Below are 22,378 nucleotides of genomic sequence, written 5' to 3' on the forward strand. Positions count from 1 at the left end.
GTCCTATGACTTGAATGGGATTTGTGCCACAAATGCTAAAACATTAGCATTTGGAAACAGTGACAGTCTCACTTTTACAGTGTGTGTTTTGTAAGCTGTTGTGGAATATGATACTAAACACAGGAAAAACAGAATATTGACTGCACTGTGCCTTTAATGTCCTACTCTTGTTCCTCCTGTAGCTCAGTTGGTAGAGCATGGCGCTTGCAACGCCAGGGTTGTAGGTTCGATTCCCACAGTATGAAAAATGTATGCACTCACTAACTGTAAGTCGCTCTGGAAACGAGCGTCTGCTAAATGACTAAAATGATTTAAACAGCAATACTGTTCTATAATTGTGCAATCGAACTCAACATGTAACTGTATAACCTATTACTATTTGAGCAGCCACACCCTGCCTCGATGTGTCATCACACGGTGTGGATAAGTATTTGTTATGTACCTGCTCAGTTACCCTATCACAGAGCCTAGACACACAGAGAGACGGCCTACACAGACAGACAGACGGACAGACAAGAGCCAGATCGTCTGAACATAATGATTATAAGGACAGTGCTCTAAAATTGCACATTCATTGTAAAATAGCAACATTTCTAATTAATGGCAAACAGAGCACATGCGCATCAGGCAGCAAAACAACAACCCGACTGTGCATGACAAAGGATGCTCATGGACCAGTCTCTGGATTTCTGATTGGTTTTGAACGGTAAACGTGGAGACTACGCAGTCACCACTAGACACGCACCCACCCAGGATGGTGCTGTAAGACCGCGTCATTGGCCACAGCTTGCCGATTGAATAATCAGAAATAGAGCGCTTGGCTCCTCCAGTCTCCATCCGCCCTCTTCTGTATCCTAGGATGGTGACGCGTTGACATGCTACAGCTCTCGCATCGCATTCTAATCTCCATGGCCCAATCTGTTCACACTCTCTGGGGACTTGACATCATTTCGGGCTCTCAACCCAAAAGGGAGACTAGCCTAATGTAATGAGCAGAGTGCATTGCTAGAAGGGTGTGGTTCTGATAAAAAATAACATGGCCTGCCCTGCCGCTGTCTGAGTTTACAGCAAGTGGATAAAGGATTTCGATATAATCAACTGATACTATGTATACAGCGGTAAGTCTTATTTCTGGCCTGGCGGGGGAGCCAGATACAATTGATTTTCATTCTCACTGCCTGCTTCTGCTATAGCTTTTTTTGTTGTTGAATCAGAGATCATTGCTAGGCGAGCTGGTGGCTCACGCTATGGTGCCTCCCTGGAGCAATGTACATTTACATTACGTACATCCGTTTAGGCAACCGTAGGAGCAGCGATGGTGAGACATGTTACATTGTGTCTTTATGACTGCGCTCATATGTGTGTTGTCATATTTGTGTTGCGATGGAGCGAGCAACACATTGATAATTTATTTCTATTGTTTCAACAGAGCTCCGGTTCTGGCAACGCTTCCCTTCACTGTTCCATGTCTTCATCGGCGGATTTCTCGGACGAAGATGATTATAGTCTTAAATCTGGGTCGGTCTCACCGGCACCGGGGGACACGTTACCCTGGAACCTACCCAGACACGAGCGACATAAGCGACAAATTCAGGGAGGATCCGTTTTGGATCCAGCAGAGAGAGCGGTGCTCAGGATTGCAGGTGAGTGTCCATACTTCATTGATTATCATGGTTGGTTCTAGCCTCTTGGGTGGTCTAAGCGAGATTTTGAGAAACAAAATTCAGTTTTACAATCAACAAATTGTTAGCTGACATGGCTAATTGAGTGAATATCAGGTGACTGACATAACAAGTGAAAAATTGGTGATCCACAACCAAATTTAGAACTTACACCTATTCTAACTCTCAACAGTAAATTGAGAACCAAATTGAGAACCACCATTTTTTTTTTTTGGGGGGGGGGGGGGGGGTCCCTAAACTACCGCTGGGGCCTTAAGGGACTGCTTATGCCTGGAGCCAGCCCTGTTGATTGTGCTGCTGATAATATAACACCAAAGCCTATAGATTTTGCACATCTATCAGATATGGCACATAGCAACTCTGATGTGTAGGCTACAGGTTATATTTATTCTCCATATAAATGGTCTAAGGGCAATTACAGTATAGACAGACATGGCTGCTGGAGGGTCCCATATATAAGGATAAGGATCCAGTCAGCCACTGTCACTTCTGATACATGTCCAATTCAGACAAAGCCATACATGTTTGTAGGCTTCTGTATCTAATAATTAAGCTTCTGTCTCATAAGGATAGTCTATAACACACATTAATAAATGCATGGAAAAACCTGTAGGTGAGGTACGTTATATGCTGTGTTGGAATGCTCACATTAATCCTCTATTCTATTGACCGTCCAATGGCTGTTGAGATTGAGTTCTTTAGGTGAAAGTGCAACGAGTAGTCATCATTGCCTGTGCATAAGGCTGTGCATTAGGCTACTAGAATCGGAATATTCATTGTAATCCTTTAATACACAGGCTTATCAGGTGCAGGGCCTTTATGAGTAAAACTTTTATGTTGGTCTGATTATGTTTATTTCATTATATAATTTTAAAAAATCATTTTAATGTGATAGGAATCATTTGACTGACTTCTATACCATACTCTGGGAATTTCACAGTACTTGAACCATGTGGCTTACTGCAAATGCAGTCTGTGAAACAAATGAGAGTAGGTCTATTAATGATACATTCCAGGGGCGACCTTGCTAAATGCATTGTTTTTTTGTTTCTTTTTTTGCAAAAATACTGTTCTCGGACCATAGTTTCAGTTCAGTAGCCTTGACAGGGCTGTGATAGGCCTATGCAGTTTTCAATTCAGGAATTAATCCTTAGTCATATGATCAGGACCATAACTATAAAGGCAAGTATTTGGTTGGCAATGGTAATGGGGATATGGGGATATCTGCAGGGTGTGCTGTCTCGCCCACTTATGACATTCCTCAACAGAATATTTGGCTTTGATAAAAATGGAGCAACAGCAGTCTATCATATCATAATCCAGCCTGATATGATCATAGAACCAACATTGTGTTATTATAAGGATACATATGCTATTGCCTATCACATGTACGACCTTTAGCGTGTTGATTGGTATGAAATGCTATTTGATGTCTTATTGTTTTGTTCACGATGTGAGTAGGCCTAAAACCCAGCGTTTTTGTTACCTGAATCTCAGGATCCATAGATGACTTAATAGTTCAAAAATAATTAGGTTAATATAGTTTGGTTGAACTATCCCTTCAATTCACCAGTCCTGAATCTTCCTTATGGCAGGGTGTGGTCATTGTTCAGGTGGATTTGATTTGATAGGATCCCCATTAGCCGACGCCAATGGCGACAGCTAGTCTTACTGGGGCCCGACACATAGCGAAAAATACATTACAGACAAAATACTTAACAATTTACATACATTTAGATGCATCTGACCCTTTCCTAATGATGTCTGATATTGTGAAATACTTACCCTCTGATTTCACCCCTTTTGTTAATCTTATTCATGTCTGTGATTGTTGTCCATACCAGTCCTGGTCACTTCTCCTTAGAAAGCATTGGCCTATTGATTCTCTATTTTATGGAAATAATCTGGTTGAATAGACCCTGGACTGTGCTGAAATGCATTATCAACAGCATCATCTATTCATTCTAGACTGCATTTCCTCTAAAACAAAACCCTTTTAGTGTTAGGACCTGTGAGGACATCTCCTCTGCCTGCTATAGCATGTGGGCTACATGCTGACTCATGCAACAGAGATGGAAAATATATACAATATTCCAGCTCAGTGTATATATGTATAACACAAATCATCGCAGTTTTTTGATCAGTGGGACATTATTTTGAAGCATCTCTATGTTATAACAAATACAATATAGGCCTTGATTTATGAATTATGACAGTTGTCATCCTTTTATAATCATTTTCTTGACTCTATTGAAGTATGTTGGATTAAAAATAGGCCTACAGGTGTAGGATCTTTTAATTTGATCACTCTGTTGTTGCAGGACATGCTAACTTGCTAAAATGTTATAATTTCCACAAAAAATATCAGACTTGATTTACCCTAACTAAACATGTATCAACCCCTTCAAAATGTCCATTAATTATAATCCACATAATAATTCACATTTCCTGTTGCTGCAGGATTATTTGCCTCCTCTGAGAAAGTGATCAAATTAAGATCCTATATCTTTAATAAGGCAATGCCAACCAAGTAAAACAATTGGATAGAGTTTATGCTTAAACTATGTAGCTATAGATGTCATGGAATGAAAACATTGTGGACTGGCTTGAAATTACTGGCATGGTATCAGTGCATATTAATGCTTATTAAACACAGCAGTTCATGATGACTGATTTTGAAAAATGAACAGTCGCATTAGCCTGCTGGTATTACTGGAATGTTGGTACAAGGAGGGGCCTGCATTAGTATTGCTCTTGTCCAGCAGCCCTTTCTCCCTCCCTCCCTCCCAGACTGTCACAGAACACAACCGAGATTCTCATGAAACCAGAGAGGCAGTCTCGCCTATTGGTGGTTTCATCGGGATGGGAGGGGGGATAGGGGCGGTTCCTTGCATGGAACGACAGCGCGGATCACTCCTCCGTCCGGATCCCTGTCCCGCAACTAGGCTACACATTCACCCCAGCGGCTGGTGAATGTCCAGCCTGTAGAGCTCTATGGTGGAGCCCCGGTAATGGCTCACTACAACGCGACACCGGAGGGTTATATGCTCGCGGACGAAAAGGAATACCTTCAAGCGTATGAGGATGTCCTCGAAAAATACAAAGGTATGCTAATTACTTTAGCCTATACTGATTGGATATATGCGTTAATTGATAGGCCTTCAATGATTTGATATGAAACAAATAGCCCTGTATGGGAAAATTGCCCCGTGGTAGCCTACGACCGAATGACAGCCCTAAACAAGTGTATGTCAGCAAGCAATGAGCTTTGATGGCAGCGGGTCGGACAGTGGGTCGGGGTGAATGGAAACATGAACGTCTAAGCTATTTGCTTGTAGTTTACAGCCCTGCAAGTTTATATTAGAATTATGAAGGTTATGATTAGCACTTGTAAATAGCCAAACTGTCTTGGATTTGTGCGACATTGGCCTAGATTGATTTAGAATTTTGTTTCTGTTGGCAAATGCATTTCTTGGAGGAGGGGTGTTGCTCAATGTAAAGAAAGAATCCTGCCTTACAACGTTTTACTGTCACTTTTGTCACATGAAAAAAAGCAGTCTCGTAATTACAATAGGCTATATTTTGGTAGGCCTATTAATTATGGAGATGCTTATTTATTTGAATAAAATATAACGCAGGAGATGTTATTTACTTGTCTTGAACATACTTAATCTATGAAGGATTTAATATTGTTGCGTTGATGGCCCCTATTTTGTTATAACTCTAGTCTGACCAAATTGTCATTGATGTAGGCCGACACAAAGAGAGGACCATGGTCCATCAGCTAAAGATGCAGCAGGCCTATTAACTTACATCAGTCCATCAAGCATTACGTTCAGGCTGACAGGACAATTATTACTGGAAACCTGCAGAAGACATTACATTTTCAATATCCTGTCTACAGCAAAGCATTCTCCACTAGCTAGATGACATCATCCCCCTACACATAATCTTTGACCAGGCCTATAGTGTGAAACTCGAATACACTCCGTCTCCTACAGCGATGGTTTTTCCACTTTATATTTTCCATCTCCCCCACATTATCTGCACCATTTGAACAAGCAGTGAATGAGAAAAGGTAATCCGTGTGAATGGGTTAGTTGTGTATGTTACTGTGATTCCTTGTTAACCAGTGGTCACTAACAATGCATATTTAGGTGGTCTCTCTCTCTCTCTCTGTCTCTCTCTCTGTCTCTCTCTCTGTCTCTCTCTCTCTGTCTCTCTCTCTCTCTCTCTCTCTCTCACTCTCTCTCTCTCTCTCTCTCTCTCTCTCTCTCTCTCTCTCTCTCTCTCTCTCTCTCTCTCTCTCTCTCTCTCTCTCTCTCTCTCTCTGTCTCTGTCTCTGTCTCTGTCTCTGTCTCTGTCTCTGTCTCTCTCTTTCTCTCTCGCTCTCTCAGCTGTTGCTATGACAGCAACAAACAGTCAGCTGTGACCTGGCTTAATGGTCCTTGACTAGAGCCTAATGCAATCATATGATGTAGCATCATTTGGAATTTGTGTCTGACTTTTGTCTCCAGGTGCTAGGCCAGACAACAAGCTGTTTTATAATTGGCGCTCCCTAAAATGTAAAAAAATTACTTTGGTCCACACTTATTATGGTTACCATAATGTTATGAATTGCAACCATTCTCAACATCTTATTAATATTATTTATTTACTTTGATGCTTAGAAATACTTCTCAAAGTGTATAAAATAGTTGTAAATGTTGGTAATGTTTAATAATACAGAAATAATCATTTAATATGTACACTACTTATCAATAGTTTATTAAATAAAGTTATTGTAAAGTGTTGCCAGCCCAACATTGATTTGAGCCCAACATTTGAATACTAGTGACCAATGTCATTGTCACCTGCAGCCAGGGAGCTGTGCTGCAGCTTTAAAGGACAGGCCAATAGCCTTGCAATGCATTGCCAACCACTGAAGGAATATCCCTGTTTGAAATCATCACAAGGCATATCCGTAGACCCCTTTCCTTCAGTCAAATGACCTAGTGGCCTCATGGGTGGAATGTTATTAATATTTTTCATAATTTGATAATTAATTAAACCAACAAAAAAAACGCTGAAAATCTGGTGTTTCTAAGCTAAACAGTTCTGTTATATTTCAGTTTTATGTGATGTATATAAAGTGTAATATTGGGATGCAAACTCAAAATGTAATACATTTCAACTCTATATCTGACATGGTACAGGTGTCTTCTTTTTTTAAAGCCCATAACCATGTGTGTGAGGTGTATACTTTTGTTTTAAAGTAGATTTGTTTAAGACTACCAAGAAACACTCTGTGTGACTCTGATTTAGCCCACTGCAGTAAAATGTTAATGATCTGAGTTATGTTTAATGTGCCACATAGCAGTGAATTACCTTTTCTGAGGATTCAGTACAAAGTTATAATGGGAACAAGGAGGAAGTTCAATACTGAATCATAATGAATGTTTTGGTAAAATAGCAACCACGAGTGAACAACACATTAACTGTTCATCAGACATTTATCTACCAGATAGCTAAATAATTAATATTCAACAAACCCTTGGGTGTTCCTTCTGAAAAAGTACAACACCCCAAAACATGTTGTTGATGCCCACAATAAATGTTGTTGTAACTTGAACAATGTCTTAGTCTCGTCAATGAATGTTATTTTATTTTAAGGAATGACTCTAGGCTGTAGGGCAGTTCAGTGATGTTGAGAACATTCTCTATAACTGTCTTTATACAGCCTTTGTCTGTTGTTCATCTATAAAGCTCAGAGAGCGTCAAGTCTCCCTAAAGCTTCTCTCCGTGTGACATGTTGTGCATCAATGAAACACTTATTTAGCTATATCTTATTCAATAATAGTTACCAAACAAAACAAATGGTGAGTAAAACAAAACAAACTAGCAACATATCATTGGCCATAGGAACAAGAGGAAAATAAACTTGGCCCCAGCATTAGCAGTAAAGTGGTTTTTCCCCCAGAAGAGAAGTTGTATCAATAATTAGGATGGTTTAAACCAGGGATGGGCAACTTTGATGGGGATGGGGGCCACAAACAAATCTGAACTCATCATGTGGGTCTGCAGTGGCTCACGGGTCTGTACCCACATCCACACCCACACTACCCACATCCACACCCACACTACCCACATCCACACCCACACTACCCACATCCACACCCACACATGCAGTCAGAGCCGGCCTTCTGGCGGAACTAAGTGACATTCTGTTGGGGGCCACCCCCCGTCTTGCGAGCAAAACATTTTAGCTGCCACCCCTCTTGACAGCGGAGAGAAAAAACGTTTTAGAGTTAATTTCCTGCAATTCTACACATTATGCCAAGGGGTGTCACAGTTTTAAAGCAAGTTTGCTGCAATTCTTTACATTTTGCCATGGGCAGAGAAGATTTTGCAATTTTATAACTAATTTCATGCAACTCTACTCATTTTTCCATGGGGCGGAGAGAAACTTGTGCAGTTTTACAGCAAATTTCCTGCAGTTTCTTTATATGATATCTGAGTGAGAGTAACTAACAAAATCAATGGGGGCCCCCCGGTCTGTAATTCGACCATGATTACTACAAGTTTAGATAGCTGGCTAGACTAATTTATTAATCAAGAAAATGTTAACTGACATGGGCTAATTGAGTGACTGTCAGTGACTGACATAACAAGAGAAAAACTGCTGATGCACTGATCCACGGGCCTACAAAGGGGGGGCCACGGCCGCAATGCGGCCCACGGGCCGACAGTTGCCCATCCCTGGTTTAAACAAAGGTGCGGCTTATATGCGTCCTCTCCAGAATAACAGTAAAATTATACAATGGAACAATCAACAGCTCAGTTGGGAGGATGGATTTCCACCAGCTCATCTTGCATGTGACACCTTCATCTGTCCCTGTCATTAGTACGAATAGACATCTATGTTGAAACACCAGGCGTGGTCAAAGTTGCGTAACATGCTAAAGATGTAGATCTACTCAGGTCACTCTGTCATTGTTTAGCTTTGAGCGAACAATCAGTCATAGAACTTTAAAATATTTTTCTATGGTGGTTGCTGAAATTCATGTACTACTAGCCTGCTGCATATACTGTAGCTGTGCCATGGACAAAGTCAGCAAATTATTTCATATCGTTCGGTTGAAACATTCCTGAAATTGATAGGCAGCTCTGTTGGAGAGTACAGAAACAGAAACAGTGACACATCTGTTCTCCAACAAAAAAGCTTTTACTGTGGTCCTCAAGTTTCATCCCTCTAAATGGGTATTACTGTTCCCTACTGAAACCATGGAGAAAAAGAACCGTAGATCATTGCAGATGCTGTTACCTCTTGTTCATTGTGCAGACAGTTAAGCTACAGTAGGACTGGCCGGTATATCGTGAATAACAGTATACCGGTATGGATTTTTATAACGATATATTGATACAGTGCTAAATAAATGAAACAGTTCTACAAATTGCACTACTTCACTGTCAGTTTTGTCAAAGTTTGGTTGTGTATAAAATGATCAGAATGGCGGAAGCCCATAAAACGACTAATAATTAATTTGTTGCCATCCTAGGGTCATGCACTACTAATAAAACATATTTAGAACTTGTATTATTCAGAAGCATAAAATACAGTTGAATGCCGCCATACTGTCAAACATGAGAAAATATTGTGATATGATATTTGGGCTAAATTGCCCAGCCCTAGGCTACAGAAATGCACAGGAAGGTTTTCACAATGCACATGTTAAGTATTGGAAGTGCGCGGTTTGACACCTCTGGTGTGCGGATGTTGACATTGCTAACGATATCAGATACATTGTATTTCACATGCTGAGTATGCTGAGGCGACAGCCTCTGTGTGGAGGGATACATGCTTTGGTTTTAATGATGGCAGTGTTACGCAGTGGCACTGTGACGTGACATTGGAAGGTCAGCTGTTCATATCAACCCTTAATGGGAAACTCAAGTCTATCCTGAGAGAAAATGACTCACTAACCTGAAAACAATGATTTCTAAAATACACTTGAAATTGAAATAATTTGGGCGTTTGCACGTTGGTTATATACACCTCAGATTTGCAGTATAATAGGCACCAGTCATATTTACGATTCAAGTCCTGTAAGAATGTCCGTCCCCATACCTCACTAATTGGGCATTAGAAGGGGTTTCTTTGGGTCGGTACTCCACTAATCCACCGCTGTTTTATCAAAGATGGAAGGATTAGACCGGTTTCTTTCAAAATGTAGAAATCCCATACTTTTGAACTGGAATAAAATACAGCGTCATACACAAAAGGTCTGTAAATTCGAGCATCGTCTAGATTTCAAGCCACGGTTTCTTGAACATATACAATGGCTGTTGCATAGGACAGTGAGTTAGTGCATGGGAACACGGTGTTCTAGTAAAGCCTTTCTAGATGGGACTCTAGTCATGGGCAATGATGGGAGCCATTGTGGTCTTTTCAAACAGTTGATAAGAACTGTTTACCGTTGCTAAGAAACCTGAAGATGTATTGAGAGTGGGCGTGTGCCTCATTTTTCTCTGTTGGGATCGACTGACTGGGTTCTTTCATTCAATTCAAAGATGTGTCAAAACGTCAAGCACATTGTCCATTGAATGGCTGTTGTAGAGTTCGGACGGGGGGTTTGTAGCAATTTGAATGTGTGTGTGTGTGGACAGGAATGCACTTTTTCAGTTTAGGTACATCATGCACATTATGTTTTACTAGTAATTTACTAGTCTTACATTTTTAGAATGTCTAATGAAATCACATGGTAAATCGCATTAGCCTGAAATAAATGTCCAATTTTATTTTATTTATATCACCTTTATTTTGACAGGGAATCAATGTTGAGTAATGGCATTAGTGTAGTGTTGTTTTGTGGCTGCAGTTAGTTTATCCATTACAGTAACGGCAAATTGAATCAAATGCTACCAGCACAGATATCTAGTGGAGTAGGCCTACATCCAATGACTTTGCACTTGGCTTACAGGCTGATTGAGGTGGCTATGCCTGAAAACCTGCCATTTTGTCATCTTCTATCCTATACTGTAGCAAGTTAGCAACACAAAAATGTAGCATCTCAACCACAGGAGGAGAACCTTGTCTTGTTGTCTCCCCTCCCAGGTTTTCACTCTGACACCATGTACAGTAGCTGCGCAGCGAGTGACGTAAAGCCTTTCAGTGACTCAGCAATAACCTCATACGCTCTCTATTACGGATACCGTGTTGGAGACGGGTTTCTGAAAGAGAATCATGGTGTAGTCATACCAATATATTAGCACAGTTACTATACTGTGTAACAAGGTCTTATAAACAAAGTTATATTCTTAACAAGAAAGATGGCACCTCATCCTGACTCAAGCTTTTCCTACCGTCAAGAAAAGCCTCACAAGGTCATGCCAGGACACAGAGGTTCCAGTAGGTCTTCAAATATTCCCAGAATGTGGGCCTCAACTCTGCATTATATCATCTGTTCATCTGTTCAACTTCAGATGTTGTGTTATGGCTTTGACTTTGGTTATATAAAACACCTGTTTACATAGTTTGCGGTGTAGCAGCGATGTCAGATTGATCCTGGATCATTGTAATCTATTAGGCAAGCAATGAAGGTAAATTAAAGTTTCCTGATTTGATGTATAAACCCTAGTCCTGGACCCCAACACATTCATGTAGGCTACAGTGTATGGGAGGTGGAGATACCTCATAGCGTCCTGTGTAGAGAGCCTGAAGACACACTGTTCGACTGTACCCCCCCTCTGTACATGTCTTACTGTACCTCATGACACAGGTGCATAACAAGTACACTAGATGCCAATACCTGATCCTGCTACTCTAAAGTCTGCACTTTGGTGGATTTTCCTGCTGCACATCACATGCTACATGCTACACTTTCATGCTACACATCACATGCTGCATGCTACACTTTCATGCTATACATTGCATGCTACATGCTGCACTTTCATGCTACACATCACATGCTACATGCTACACTTTTCATGCTATACATTGCATGCTACATGATGCACTTTCATGCTACACATCACATGCTACATGCTACACTTTCATGCTACACATCACATGCTACATGCTACACTTTTCATGCTATACATCACATGCTACACTTTTTATGCTACACATCACATGCTACATGCTACACTTTTCATGCTGCACATCACATGCTACACTTTTCATGCTATACATCACATGCTACATGCTACACTTTTCATGCTGCACATCACATGCTACATGCTACACTTTTCATGCTGCACATCACATGCTACACTTTTCATGCTGCACATCACATGCTACATGTTTAATGCTATACATTACATGCTACACTTTTCATGCTGCACATCACATGCTACATGCTACACTTTTCATGCTGCACATCACATGCTACATGCTACACTTTTCATGCTGCACATCACATGCTACATGCTACACTTTTCATGCTGCACATCACATGCTACATGCTACACTTTTCATGCTGCACATCACATGCTACATGCTACACTTTTCATGCTACACATCACATGCTACATGCTACACTTTTCATGCTGCACATCACATGCTACATGCTACACTAGGTACACATCACACATCATGTACAATATATATTTAAAACTGTATGCATTATTACTATGTAATTACAACTGTTATAGGGAGGGAATTCACAATTTCAAGGATTTGCTAATACACTCACAATGGAAATAACTGTGTAATCTAATGCTAGAATTATCAGGGGAGGGATGGTTTGAGTTTGTATACAAAGCTAATGCCTAAAGAAAGTTAGGTAACAACCACCCTATCACTCCTACAACATTGCTGTGGGACCTGATGATATTTGTAACGGTGACATACGTTATAGAAAACAACATTGCTGTGGGACCTGATGATATTTGTAACGGTGACATACGTTATAGAAAACAACATTGCTGTGGGACCTGATGATATTTGTTATAGTTAAAGTGAGCTTGAGCCATGTATATGAGCTTGAGCCATGTCATGGCAAGTTTCCAATGTTTCTTTCATATGCCAATAGTCTGCATCTGCCCTTGGTATTTACAGCCTCGTCCCTGATGTTTTATCTACATTCTTCAGTGGAATCGTGATATTGTAATGACCTAAGCCTATGGAAGCCCGCTATACAGTCTCTTCCAATAGGGATGTCCCATTTGGCTACACTTACAGAAAAAACACATTATTTCAGATGTGGGAAATCTCACTGTTTTTTGTCCCAGGTTCCCTGTGCCGAGGCTATCGTCCCGCTCTCCTCCGAGTCTGACAGCCCACTCATCACACCAGACCCAGGCCCAGACCCAGACCCAGACCCAGACCCAGACCCAGGCCCAGACCCAGGCCCAGACCCAGGCCCAGACCCAGGCCCAGGCCCAGGGCCAGGCCCAGGGCCAGGGCCAGGGCCACACATACAGAAGAGCAGGCTCCTTCTATGGACGCTGTCTGTTACTGTACAAAAGACACAGTGTGTCCAGACATTGTGTCCAAATCCCAGTCTGTGTGCCATGCTCCCAATATGATGGTGGTTAAGATCCTTTGTCTGGGCCGTACTGTGATAGTGTGGGATGTGTGACTACTGAAGTGTACATTCCCAGAGGAAACCCAAGCAGGGTGAATACTCAGCACTAGGCCATGAAATTCCTAATCCTGTCAGACCCATGTGGCCACCCCGACCCTCCGCTCACTTGCTCCCTGACCATGTGACCATGGCGCTGAGAGAGAGAAATCAAAACACTGCGTGCGTACTTTAGATGAGGCACGGCTAGGCTAACTCTCTGTCAGATTAGATTGAGTGTGTCTGGCTGTTGAAAACCTCTCTTAACCCAACTCTTCAAAGTCAATTTGAGAGGACTGTTGAAATGATGCCATAGTTTACGTGCACTTCATGGTGATAAAAGAAGCGAAAATGGCATTAGAAATGGTTTAATAGCCCCAATCTAGTTACTCTTTAGGCTCCTGAAGTATGCAATTATTGCTCTTGGACCTGTTCCTTTGTCACGCCCTGACATAGAGATCTCTAGTTGGTTTGGTCAGGGTGTGAATATATATGGGTATTATCTAGAATGTGAATTTCTAGAATGTGTATTTCTATGTTGGCCGGGTGTGGTTCCCAATCAGAGGCAGCTGTCGATCGTTGTCTCTGATTGGGGATCATACTTAGGTAGCCATTTTGCCTACCTATGTTGTGGGATCTTGTTTCTGTTTGGCTTGTTGGATGTTTAGCCTTTTGAACTTCACGTTCTGTTGGATATTTGTTATTTTGTCTGTGTTTATATAATAAATGACTATGTACGCATACCACGCTGCACCTTGGTCCAATCCTTTATACAACGAACGTGACATCCTTTGTAGATCCGTTGTGTTTGACAGGAGTATTTTCTATTTTAGTGCTTAGTCAAACGTGAGCAAACACTGGTCTGCTGACTGGGCAGGCATTGTTCTGTTCCCGTTTATGTGTAATGTATGGTGTGTTCAGTTGACAGTTTGTATAGTGTAATGTAAAGGCAAATATTACTTAAGGTTGTGTTCTAAAAAGCATTTGAATGAATGTTGAATGTACATTAGCTGTCACTTCAGATTTGCGCCAGTTAAAAATCAAGGCTAACAGATCTTACTTTCAACCTGTTAACATAGCTCTCCATAATATTTATAGTAACACTAGTATTCAGTAGGCCTAATGGATGGTAGCGTTCTACCAAAAGTGTCATTAATTCCATTTAAAACATGCTTGGACTTGACACCATCATAGTTGATGTAGATGAAGGCTTTGTTTGAGCCGAATGAGGAGTTTTAAGTTTGCAATGCCAAACCACCCACATTAGTACACAATTATAGAACAGAACACTTTGTCCTGATCGGGTTGGGCCGTTGATCCGGTATAATTATACATTAAATACAGTAGGCCTATGTGTAGACTAATGCAAATGTTTTCACTATTTGGCTGGTGTTTGGTTTGCACAGTACACTACACACAAGAGGGAAAGAAACCGCGTGAAGAAACAGCAACATTGCCGACAACAAGGCGGTCATTTACTGACCTGGTTTCATTAGTCCTACTGTCAAGCCCTGTATTGATCTGAACCGATTAGATGTAGTTACTGTGTGGGAGGAATGAGTCAGACTCTGAGCTCTTAGTTAGGATATCTTACTGTTTTTACTCCAGACATCAATAGCTTCCAAGACATAAGATCAGCAAACCAGTTAATGTTTTGGTTCTATCAAACTGACAGTATGATTATGGGCAGCCTATGGTTGTTGCGTCAATACGCAAAGCCATCTTGTCTTTATAGAATGTCTGAGGGCATAGGTCATTTTCCATTTTAATGATGTATTTGTCATTCACTGTGAACACCTGGAGCTGATCTCATTCTTTGTCTCTGAAAGTGAAGAGGGATGGCATTGTGATGTATTGTGAGATGATTGCAACATTTTGAAACAACCAAGTTCTCAACTTTAGCTGAATACAAATCCATTATATTGATTCCATTCTGTTAGTTGAGGAGATAATGTTAAAAGTGAATGCAGAATCAGTAGATAGTCCTTGCTGTAAGAAAGGGAAATCATGTTTGCTAATATGGACAAATGCGTGTTTATGAGTTGTCATGGTAGCATGACAGCACCTCACTCTTTGGCCTTGGCTGGCTCAGAGTGGCAGCACTGTCTGTGTGAGGTCATATGGTGAGTCACTGCCCCTCCCCTCTGGGATAATACTCTGTGACCATTGGCTTACTCACCCACTGTACTGCAGCAGTATGCTGCTCTTCACACAGCTGAGGATGCTGGGAAGGAAACACTCCCATCCCAGCTGGGTTAGTGCTAAGCGAGATCCTTGGGAGGTCCGTGCCATAAACCCTAACCCTAATCTTAAACCCTTAACCCTTACCTAACCATAACCCTAACCCTTACCTAACCCTAACCCTAACCCTAACCCTAACCCTAACCTTAACCCCTACCCCTACCCTTAACCATAACCATAATCCTTAGCCTTTACCTTAACAATTTTAAATGTCAACTTCAATGGGGTAGGGACGTCCTAAGGATTCCGGATAGCAAGGAGCATCCCAGCTGCGGAAAATTGATTTTCTCTGTCCTCAGCTTCTGGTCTAAACAAACGATTGACGGAAATGATTGAATTATTTTAGTTATTTTCTCTGTTTAGCAGAGGGAGAGTGAATACAGAAGGATATTGAAGACACTCATTCTTTTACTTGTTATAAAATGCATGCCATTATTTTCAGTGTTGGTTATTTGACCCCTAGTATCAGCGTTGTATCAGCAGGGCTGTTTCTGTGCTTTCACGAATAAGAAATCCAGAATTTCATGATATGTATATTTGAAATGTAATGCTTTAAAATGTGTTTACTGCACACAGGTCTGAACAATTGCTTACATAAAAAAAATGGGAACCTAGTGTACCCAGCTCCTACAAGACAGTGAAGCAATAATATTTTCTTTAGTCAGGGACAACAGTGACTCTGTGCCGTATCTCTTGTCCTGCCTAACGTTGTGTCTGTCAAAACAAACCGATACTGGTGATAAGATTAAGGGACCAGTGGAACCTTGGAACAGATACAATTATGGTTTGCAAAATTCCGGGAACTTTCAATAAATTCCCTGGTTTTCCGGAAAACCGGGTTGGAGGTTTCCCGGAATAGGAAGGGAATAAGCAGGAGATCCGGAACTATACAACCAGGATTTATAGAAAACCAGGGAATTTGTTGAAAGTTCCTGGAATTTTGCAACCCTAGATACAATTCACTGTCACATTGTCCTTCCTATGCTGGTGTCAGTCAACTGCACACACAAACATGGGTGGGGACATTGTCAGGGACGGTGTCTGTCACCATATAGATGTCTTTCCTATGTAAACAGCTTGTTTCACTTCTTTCATAGCATTGTAACAAGTCACATTGTTTACATTACGTGCCATGGATACACCAATAGCAACCAGACTCGGATAGTAGACGGGTGTGTTATTCTGTGCTGTTTAGCTCCATACAAGATATTACTCCTACTGACAGCGTGCACTAGTATTCTATAAGAGGTGCTAGAAGGGTAGCAGTTCTACCACAAACTGGTCACAAACTGTAAGCCCTCACAGTGTTAGTTTAAAATATACTGTATGGGCCTAAAAGGCTGAGCTAATGGCTTGAGGGTATCACACAATCATCTCCTAAATCACATTTCAAAGACTATCCTGATGAAGCTAATGGAGAAGCTTTCAGTTCTCCCTCCTTGGCTTTCAGTCTCTACCTTTAAGCTGGGTAACATGACAAGGACTCTGCGTTCTGAAGCAGCTCAGTTAGTTACCACATGCTCACACACACACATATACACACACACACACATATACACACACACACACACATACACACACACACACTCTGGTGTGGCCCACGCAGCTGCTGCTGCCTAGACACAGGCAGGGTCGGCGCCAGAACGAATAGGTTGGACGGGCATTTGATTTCCATAGGTGGACACACCTACTCATTCAAGGGATTTTCTTTATTTTTTAACAATTTTCTACATTGTAGAATAATAGTGAAGACATCAAATCTATGACATAACACATATGGAATCATGTAGTAACCAAAAAATGGTTAAACAAATTAGATTCTTCAAAGTAGCCACCCTTTGCTTTGATGACAGCTTTGCACGCTCTTGGCATTCTCTCAACCGGCTTCATGAGGAATGCTTTTCCAACAGTCTTGAAGGAGTTCTCACATATGCTGTGCACTTGTTGGCTGCTTTTCCTTCACTCTGCGGTCCGACTCATCCCAAACCATCTCAATTGGGTTGAGGTCGGGTGATTGTGGAGGCCAGGTCATCTGATGCAGCACTCCATCACTCTCCTTGGTCAAATATACCTTACACAGCCTGGAAGTGTGTTTTGGTTCATTGTCATGTTGAAAAACAAATGATAGTCCCACTAAGTGCAAACCAGATGGGATGGCGTATCGCTGCAGAATGCTGTGGTAGCCATGCTGGTTAAGTGTGCCTTGAATTCTAAATAATCACTGACAGAGTCACCAGCAAAGCACCCCTAAACCATCACACCTCCTCCTCCATGCTTTACGGTGGGAACCACACATGCGGAGACCATCCGTTCACCTACTCTGCATCTCACAAAGACACGGCGTTTGGAACCAAAAATCTCTAATTTGGACTCATCAGAGCAAAGGACAGATTTCCACCGGTCTAATGGCTCAAACGCATTAAGAAGGAAAGAAATTCCACAAATTAACTTTTAAGAAGGCACACCTGTTAATTGAAATGCATTCCAGGTGACTACCTCATGAAGCTGGTTGAGAGAATGCCAAGAGTGTGCAAAGCTGTCATCAAGGCAAAGGGTGGCTACTTTGAAGAATCTCAAATATATAATATATTTTGATTTGTTTAACACTTTTTTGGTTACTACATGATTCCATATGTGTTATTTCATAGTTTTGATGTCTTCACTATTATTCTACAATGTAATAAAGAAAGAAAAACCCTGGAATGAGTAGGATTGTCCAAACTTTTGACTAGTACTGTATATATAAAAATAACGTGTTCATTAAATTGTATTCGTTGAGTGCCTTTGTTATAACTATGAAACAGAAAGCATTGGTGTTGGAACCCGGTATAAGCTTCTTTTTATAACAACAAAATAAAAATAAATACCCCAACCACCAAGACGCACGGTCAGCAAGATGCACAGTCAAATTATGAAAACATCAGTAGCCTAAACATCATTACAAGTGCCAAGTGTGCTTGATAATAGTGAAAATCACCACAAAAGCAATAATGGCATTATGAATATACACTACCGTTCAAACGTTTGGGGTCACTTAGAAATGTCCTTCTTTTCCATGAAAACATACATGAAATGAGTTTGAATAGGAAATATAGCAAAATGAATAGGAAATGTAGTCATTGACAAGGCTAGAAATAATGTTTTTTAATTGAAATAATAATTGTGCCCTTCAAACTTTGCTTTCGTCAAATAATCCTCAATTTGCAACAATTACAGCCTTGCAGACCTTTGGCATTCCAGTTGTCAATTTGTTGAGATAATCTGAAGAGATTTCACCCCATGCTTCCTGAAGCACCTCCCACAAGTTGGATTGGCTTGATGGGCACTTCTTACGTACCATACGGTCAAGCTGCTCCCACAACAGCTCAATAGGGTTGAGATCCGGTGACTGTGCTGGCCACTCCATTATAGACAGAATACCAGCTGACTGCTTCTTCCCTAAATAGTTATTGCATAGTTTGGAGCTGTGCTTTGGGTCATTGTCCTGTTGTAGGAGGAAATTGGCTCCAATCAAGCGCCGTCCACAGGGTATGGCATGGCTTTGCAAAATGGAGTGATAGCATTCCTTCCTCAAGATCCCTTTTACCCTGTACAAATCTCCCACTTTACCACCACCAAAGCACCCCCAGACCATCACATTGCCTCCACCATGCTTGACAGATGGCATCAAGCACTCCTCCAGCATCTTTTTATTTTGTCTGCGTCTCACAAATGTTCTTCTTTGTGAAACAAAAACCTCAAACTTCGATTTGTCTGTCCATAACACTTTTTTCCAATCTTCCTCTGTCCAGTGTCTGTGTTCTTTTGCCCATATTAATATTTTATTTTTTATCTGCCAGTCTGAGATATGGCTTTTTCTTTGCAACTCTGCCTAGAAGGTCAGCATCCCGGAGTCGCCTCTTCACTGTTGACGTTGAGACTGGTGTTTTGCGGGTACTATTTAATGAAGCTGCCAGTTGAGGACCTGTGAGGCGTCTGTTTCTCAAACTAGACACTCTAATGTATTTGTCCTCTTGCTCAGTTGTACACCGGGGCCTCCCACTCCTCTTTCTATTCTGGTTAGAGCCAGTTTGCGCTGCTCTGTGAAGGGAGCAGTACACACCGTTGTACGAGATCTTCAGTTTCTTGGCAATTTCTTGTATGGAATAGCCTTCATTTCTCAGAACAAGAATAGACTGACGAGTTTCAGAAGAAAGTTCTTTGTTTCTGGACATTTTGATTCTGTAATCGAACCCACAATTGCTGATGCTCCAGATACTCAACTAGTCTCAAGAAGGCCAGTTTTATTGCTTCTTTAATCAGCACAACAGTTTTCAGCTGTGCTAACATAATTGCAAAAGGGTTTTCTAATGATCAATTAGCCTTTTTAAATGATAAACTTGGATTAGCAAACACAACGTGGCATTGGAACACAGGACTGATGGTTGCTGATAATGGGCCTCTGTACGCCTATGTAGATATTCCATTAAAAATCAGCTGTTTCCAGCTACAATAGCCATTTACAACATTAACAATGTCTACACTGTATTTCTGATCAATTTGATGTTATTTTAATGGACAAAAAAATTGCTTTTCTTTTGAAAACAAGGACATTTCTGAAAGACCCCAAACTTTTGAACGGTAGTGTAAGTGTTGATATGACAGCAGTCAAAAAGTCAGTTATCAGTTAGAGCATGTTCATGTCACATAGCCTAAACACTGAAAGCTGTTGAGTGCGTTGCTGATTCTGTTTCTTGCTTGAGATGTAGGGCTTGCTCTCTCAGTGATGTCATTCTGTGCTCATAAAAGCCCGTAGAATTCTCACCAGCTTGTTCTATTTCAAACAGTGCCTTCCTCTCTCCTGTCTCACCGTTTCATTTGGTGGTGGCGTGGGCACCTGCTCAGTCTCACCGTTTCATTTGGTGGTGGCGTGGGCACTTGCTCACTGCGCACAGTTCTGGCTTTTTTGCGCTTAGGCCTCAGAGATGTAGGTGCAGTTTGAGGCTCAGAATCAGAAGAATACTCATCAGAGATGTCATCGTGATTCATTTCTTACCCACAATCTGAGTAGTTTTCATTAAGATTTTGTAGCAACGCTATTGAGTGCATCCATTCGTCTTGGTCTTCTTGCCGTTGTAAATTACACATGCTCTCACTGTGTACTCCAAGTAGGCCAGAATAGACTGATAGAGTACATAACATTTTGAGATTTTAATTAGAATAGATCAATACAATAGAATGGCCCGCCTTGTTCTTCATTCACAATTGGTTCTTACATAATTATGCATTGTTCGCTTCCCCTCATCAACTCATCCATTCTCCCCCATCATACTTAAGCCTACTTCATTTATTTCATCTGTTATTATATGTGTGAAATGAGTTTCGATATAGTTTAGTTTCACTTTCGAGGCAATTATCGGGGTGATTATGAACTGTGCACGGCATCTTCAACTATCGGAAGAAGGAGGGGAGCAGGCCCTACTGTCGAGGGAAGGAGGGGAGCAGGCCCTACTGTCGAGGGAAGGAGGGGAGCAGACCCTACTGTCGAAGGAAGGAGGAGAGCAGGCCCTACTGTCGAGGGAAGGAGGAGAGCAGGCCCTACTGTCGAGGGAAGGAGGGGAGCAGACCCTACTGTCGAAGGAAGGAGGGGAGCAGGCCCTACTGTCGAGGGAAGGAGGGGAGCAGGCCCTACTGTCGAAGGAAGGAGGAGAGCAGGCCCTACTGTCGAGGGAAGGAGGGGAGCAGGCCCTACTGTCGAGGGAAGGAGGGGAGCAGGCCCTACTGTCGAGGGAAGGAGGGGAGCAGGCCCTACTGTCGAGGGAAGGAGGGGAGCAGGCCCTACTGTCGAGGGAAGGAGGGGAGCAGGCCCTACTGTCGAGGGAAGGAGGGGAGCAGGGCCTACTGTCGAGGGAAGGAGGGGAGCAGGGCCTACTGTCGAGGGAAGGAGGGGAGCAGGGCCTACTGTCGAGGGAAGGAGGGGAGCAGGCCCTACTGTCGAGGGAAGGAGGGGAGCAGGGCCTACTGTCGAGGGAAGGAGGGGAGCAGGGCCTACTGTCGAGGGAAGGAGGGGAGCAGGACCTACTGTCGAGGGAAGGAGGGGCAACGGGGGAAAATCATATAAAAAATGACATGCCCTCCTTAAACTGGTTATAACTCCAGTTCTGTTTATGATATTAAGATTCTAACACCAACAGTGTGTTATGTAAACTTATTTAGGAAAAGTCAAGACGGAGTGGGGCATGACTTTAAAAATGGCAGAGTAATAATTTGTTTAATTCATGAGCAGTCTAAATGACTGCTTTAGCGGTTCTAGTGTGGGTTTATAGTAACACAATGTAATTTAACTGTAAAATGTATTAGCCTACCTTTTAATGTGGCATGAATACAACCACTCATGACGTTTTAATCTGATTGCAAAACAAATCACTTTTAAAAAGTAGGTTACCGTCGCACCTTAGTCCAAAATAGCATCCGATCGACCGAAACAGCGCCCTTCTGTCTTCTGTCTTACAATATGTAACCCCATGTATCTGATGCGGTCTGGCAAAACAGAGAGGTGGGGATCACTTAGTCTGTGTGTGTGTGTCTGTCTGTGTGTGTGTGTGTGTGTCTGTCTATGTGTGTGTGTGTGTCTGTCTGTGTCTGTGTGTACGTGTGTGTGTTTTCCTCAGCCAGGCATCATTAAAGCAGGCACTCATTACAGATTGATTCACCTCTCCTTGACTTTGTTGAGTGGCTCATGCGGTCATAACTCATAACTCATCATGTCTAAGGGCACTGTACCAGCCTCACCTTCAGTCAATGCCGGTTGCAGCTTGTCACCCAGGTTCTCGACGGCCATATTGGTGAAGAGCTTTCTTTCAAGCATATTTAGGGGGAGAGAATGTTATCGAAGTATAGCTGAACACCTTAGTTATTTCATCCTATATGTAT

General features: G+C 41.8%; 1 protein-coding gene across 1 annotated transcript in view; it reads left to right on the forward strand.

Annotated features, from left to right (window-relative positions):
- Positions 1-1,204: 1,204 nt before the first annotated feature.
- The window catches only part of LOC311100987 (dystonin-like), a gene marked incomplete at its 3' end in the record, with an annotated part of 186,503 nt that continues 165,329 nt past the window's right edge, over positions 1,205-22,378 (forward strand). The window contains exons 1-2 of the mRNA XM_084141993.1: positions 1,205-1,318; positions 1,430-1,643. Coding sequence (XP_083998119.1) covers positions 1,316-1,318; positions 1,430-1,643 — 217 coding nt within the window. The 5' untranslated portion in view covers positions 1,205-1,315. The remainder of the gene's footprint in view (positions 1,319-1,429; positions 1,644-22,378) is intronic.

The sequence above is a fragment of the Coregonus lavaretus genome (assembly GCF_964263955.1).
Source record: "Coregonus lavaretus genome assembly, chromosome: 25".
Taxonomy (NCBI): Eukaryota; Metazoa; Chordata; class Actinopteri; order Salmoniformes; family Salmonidae; genus Coregonus; species Coregonus lavaretus.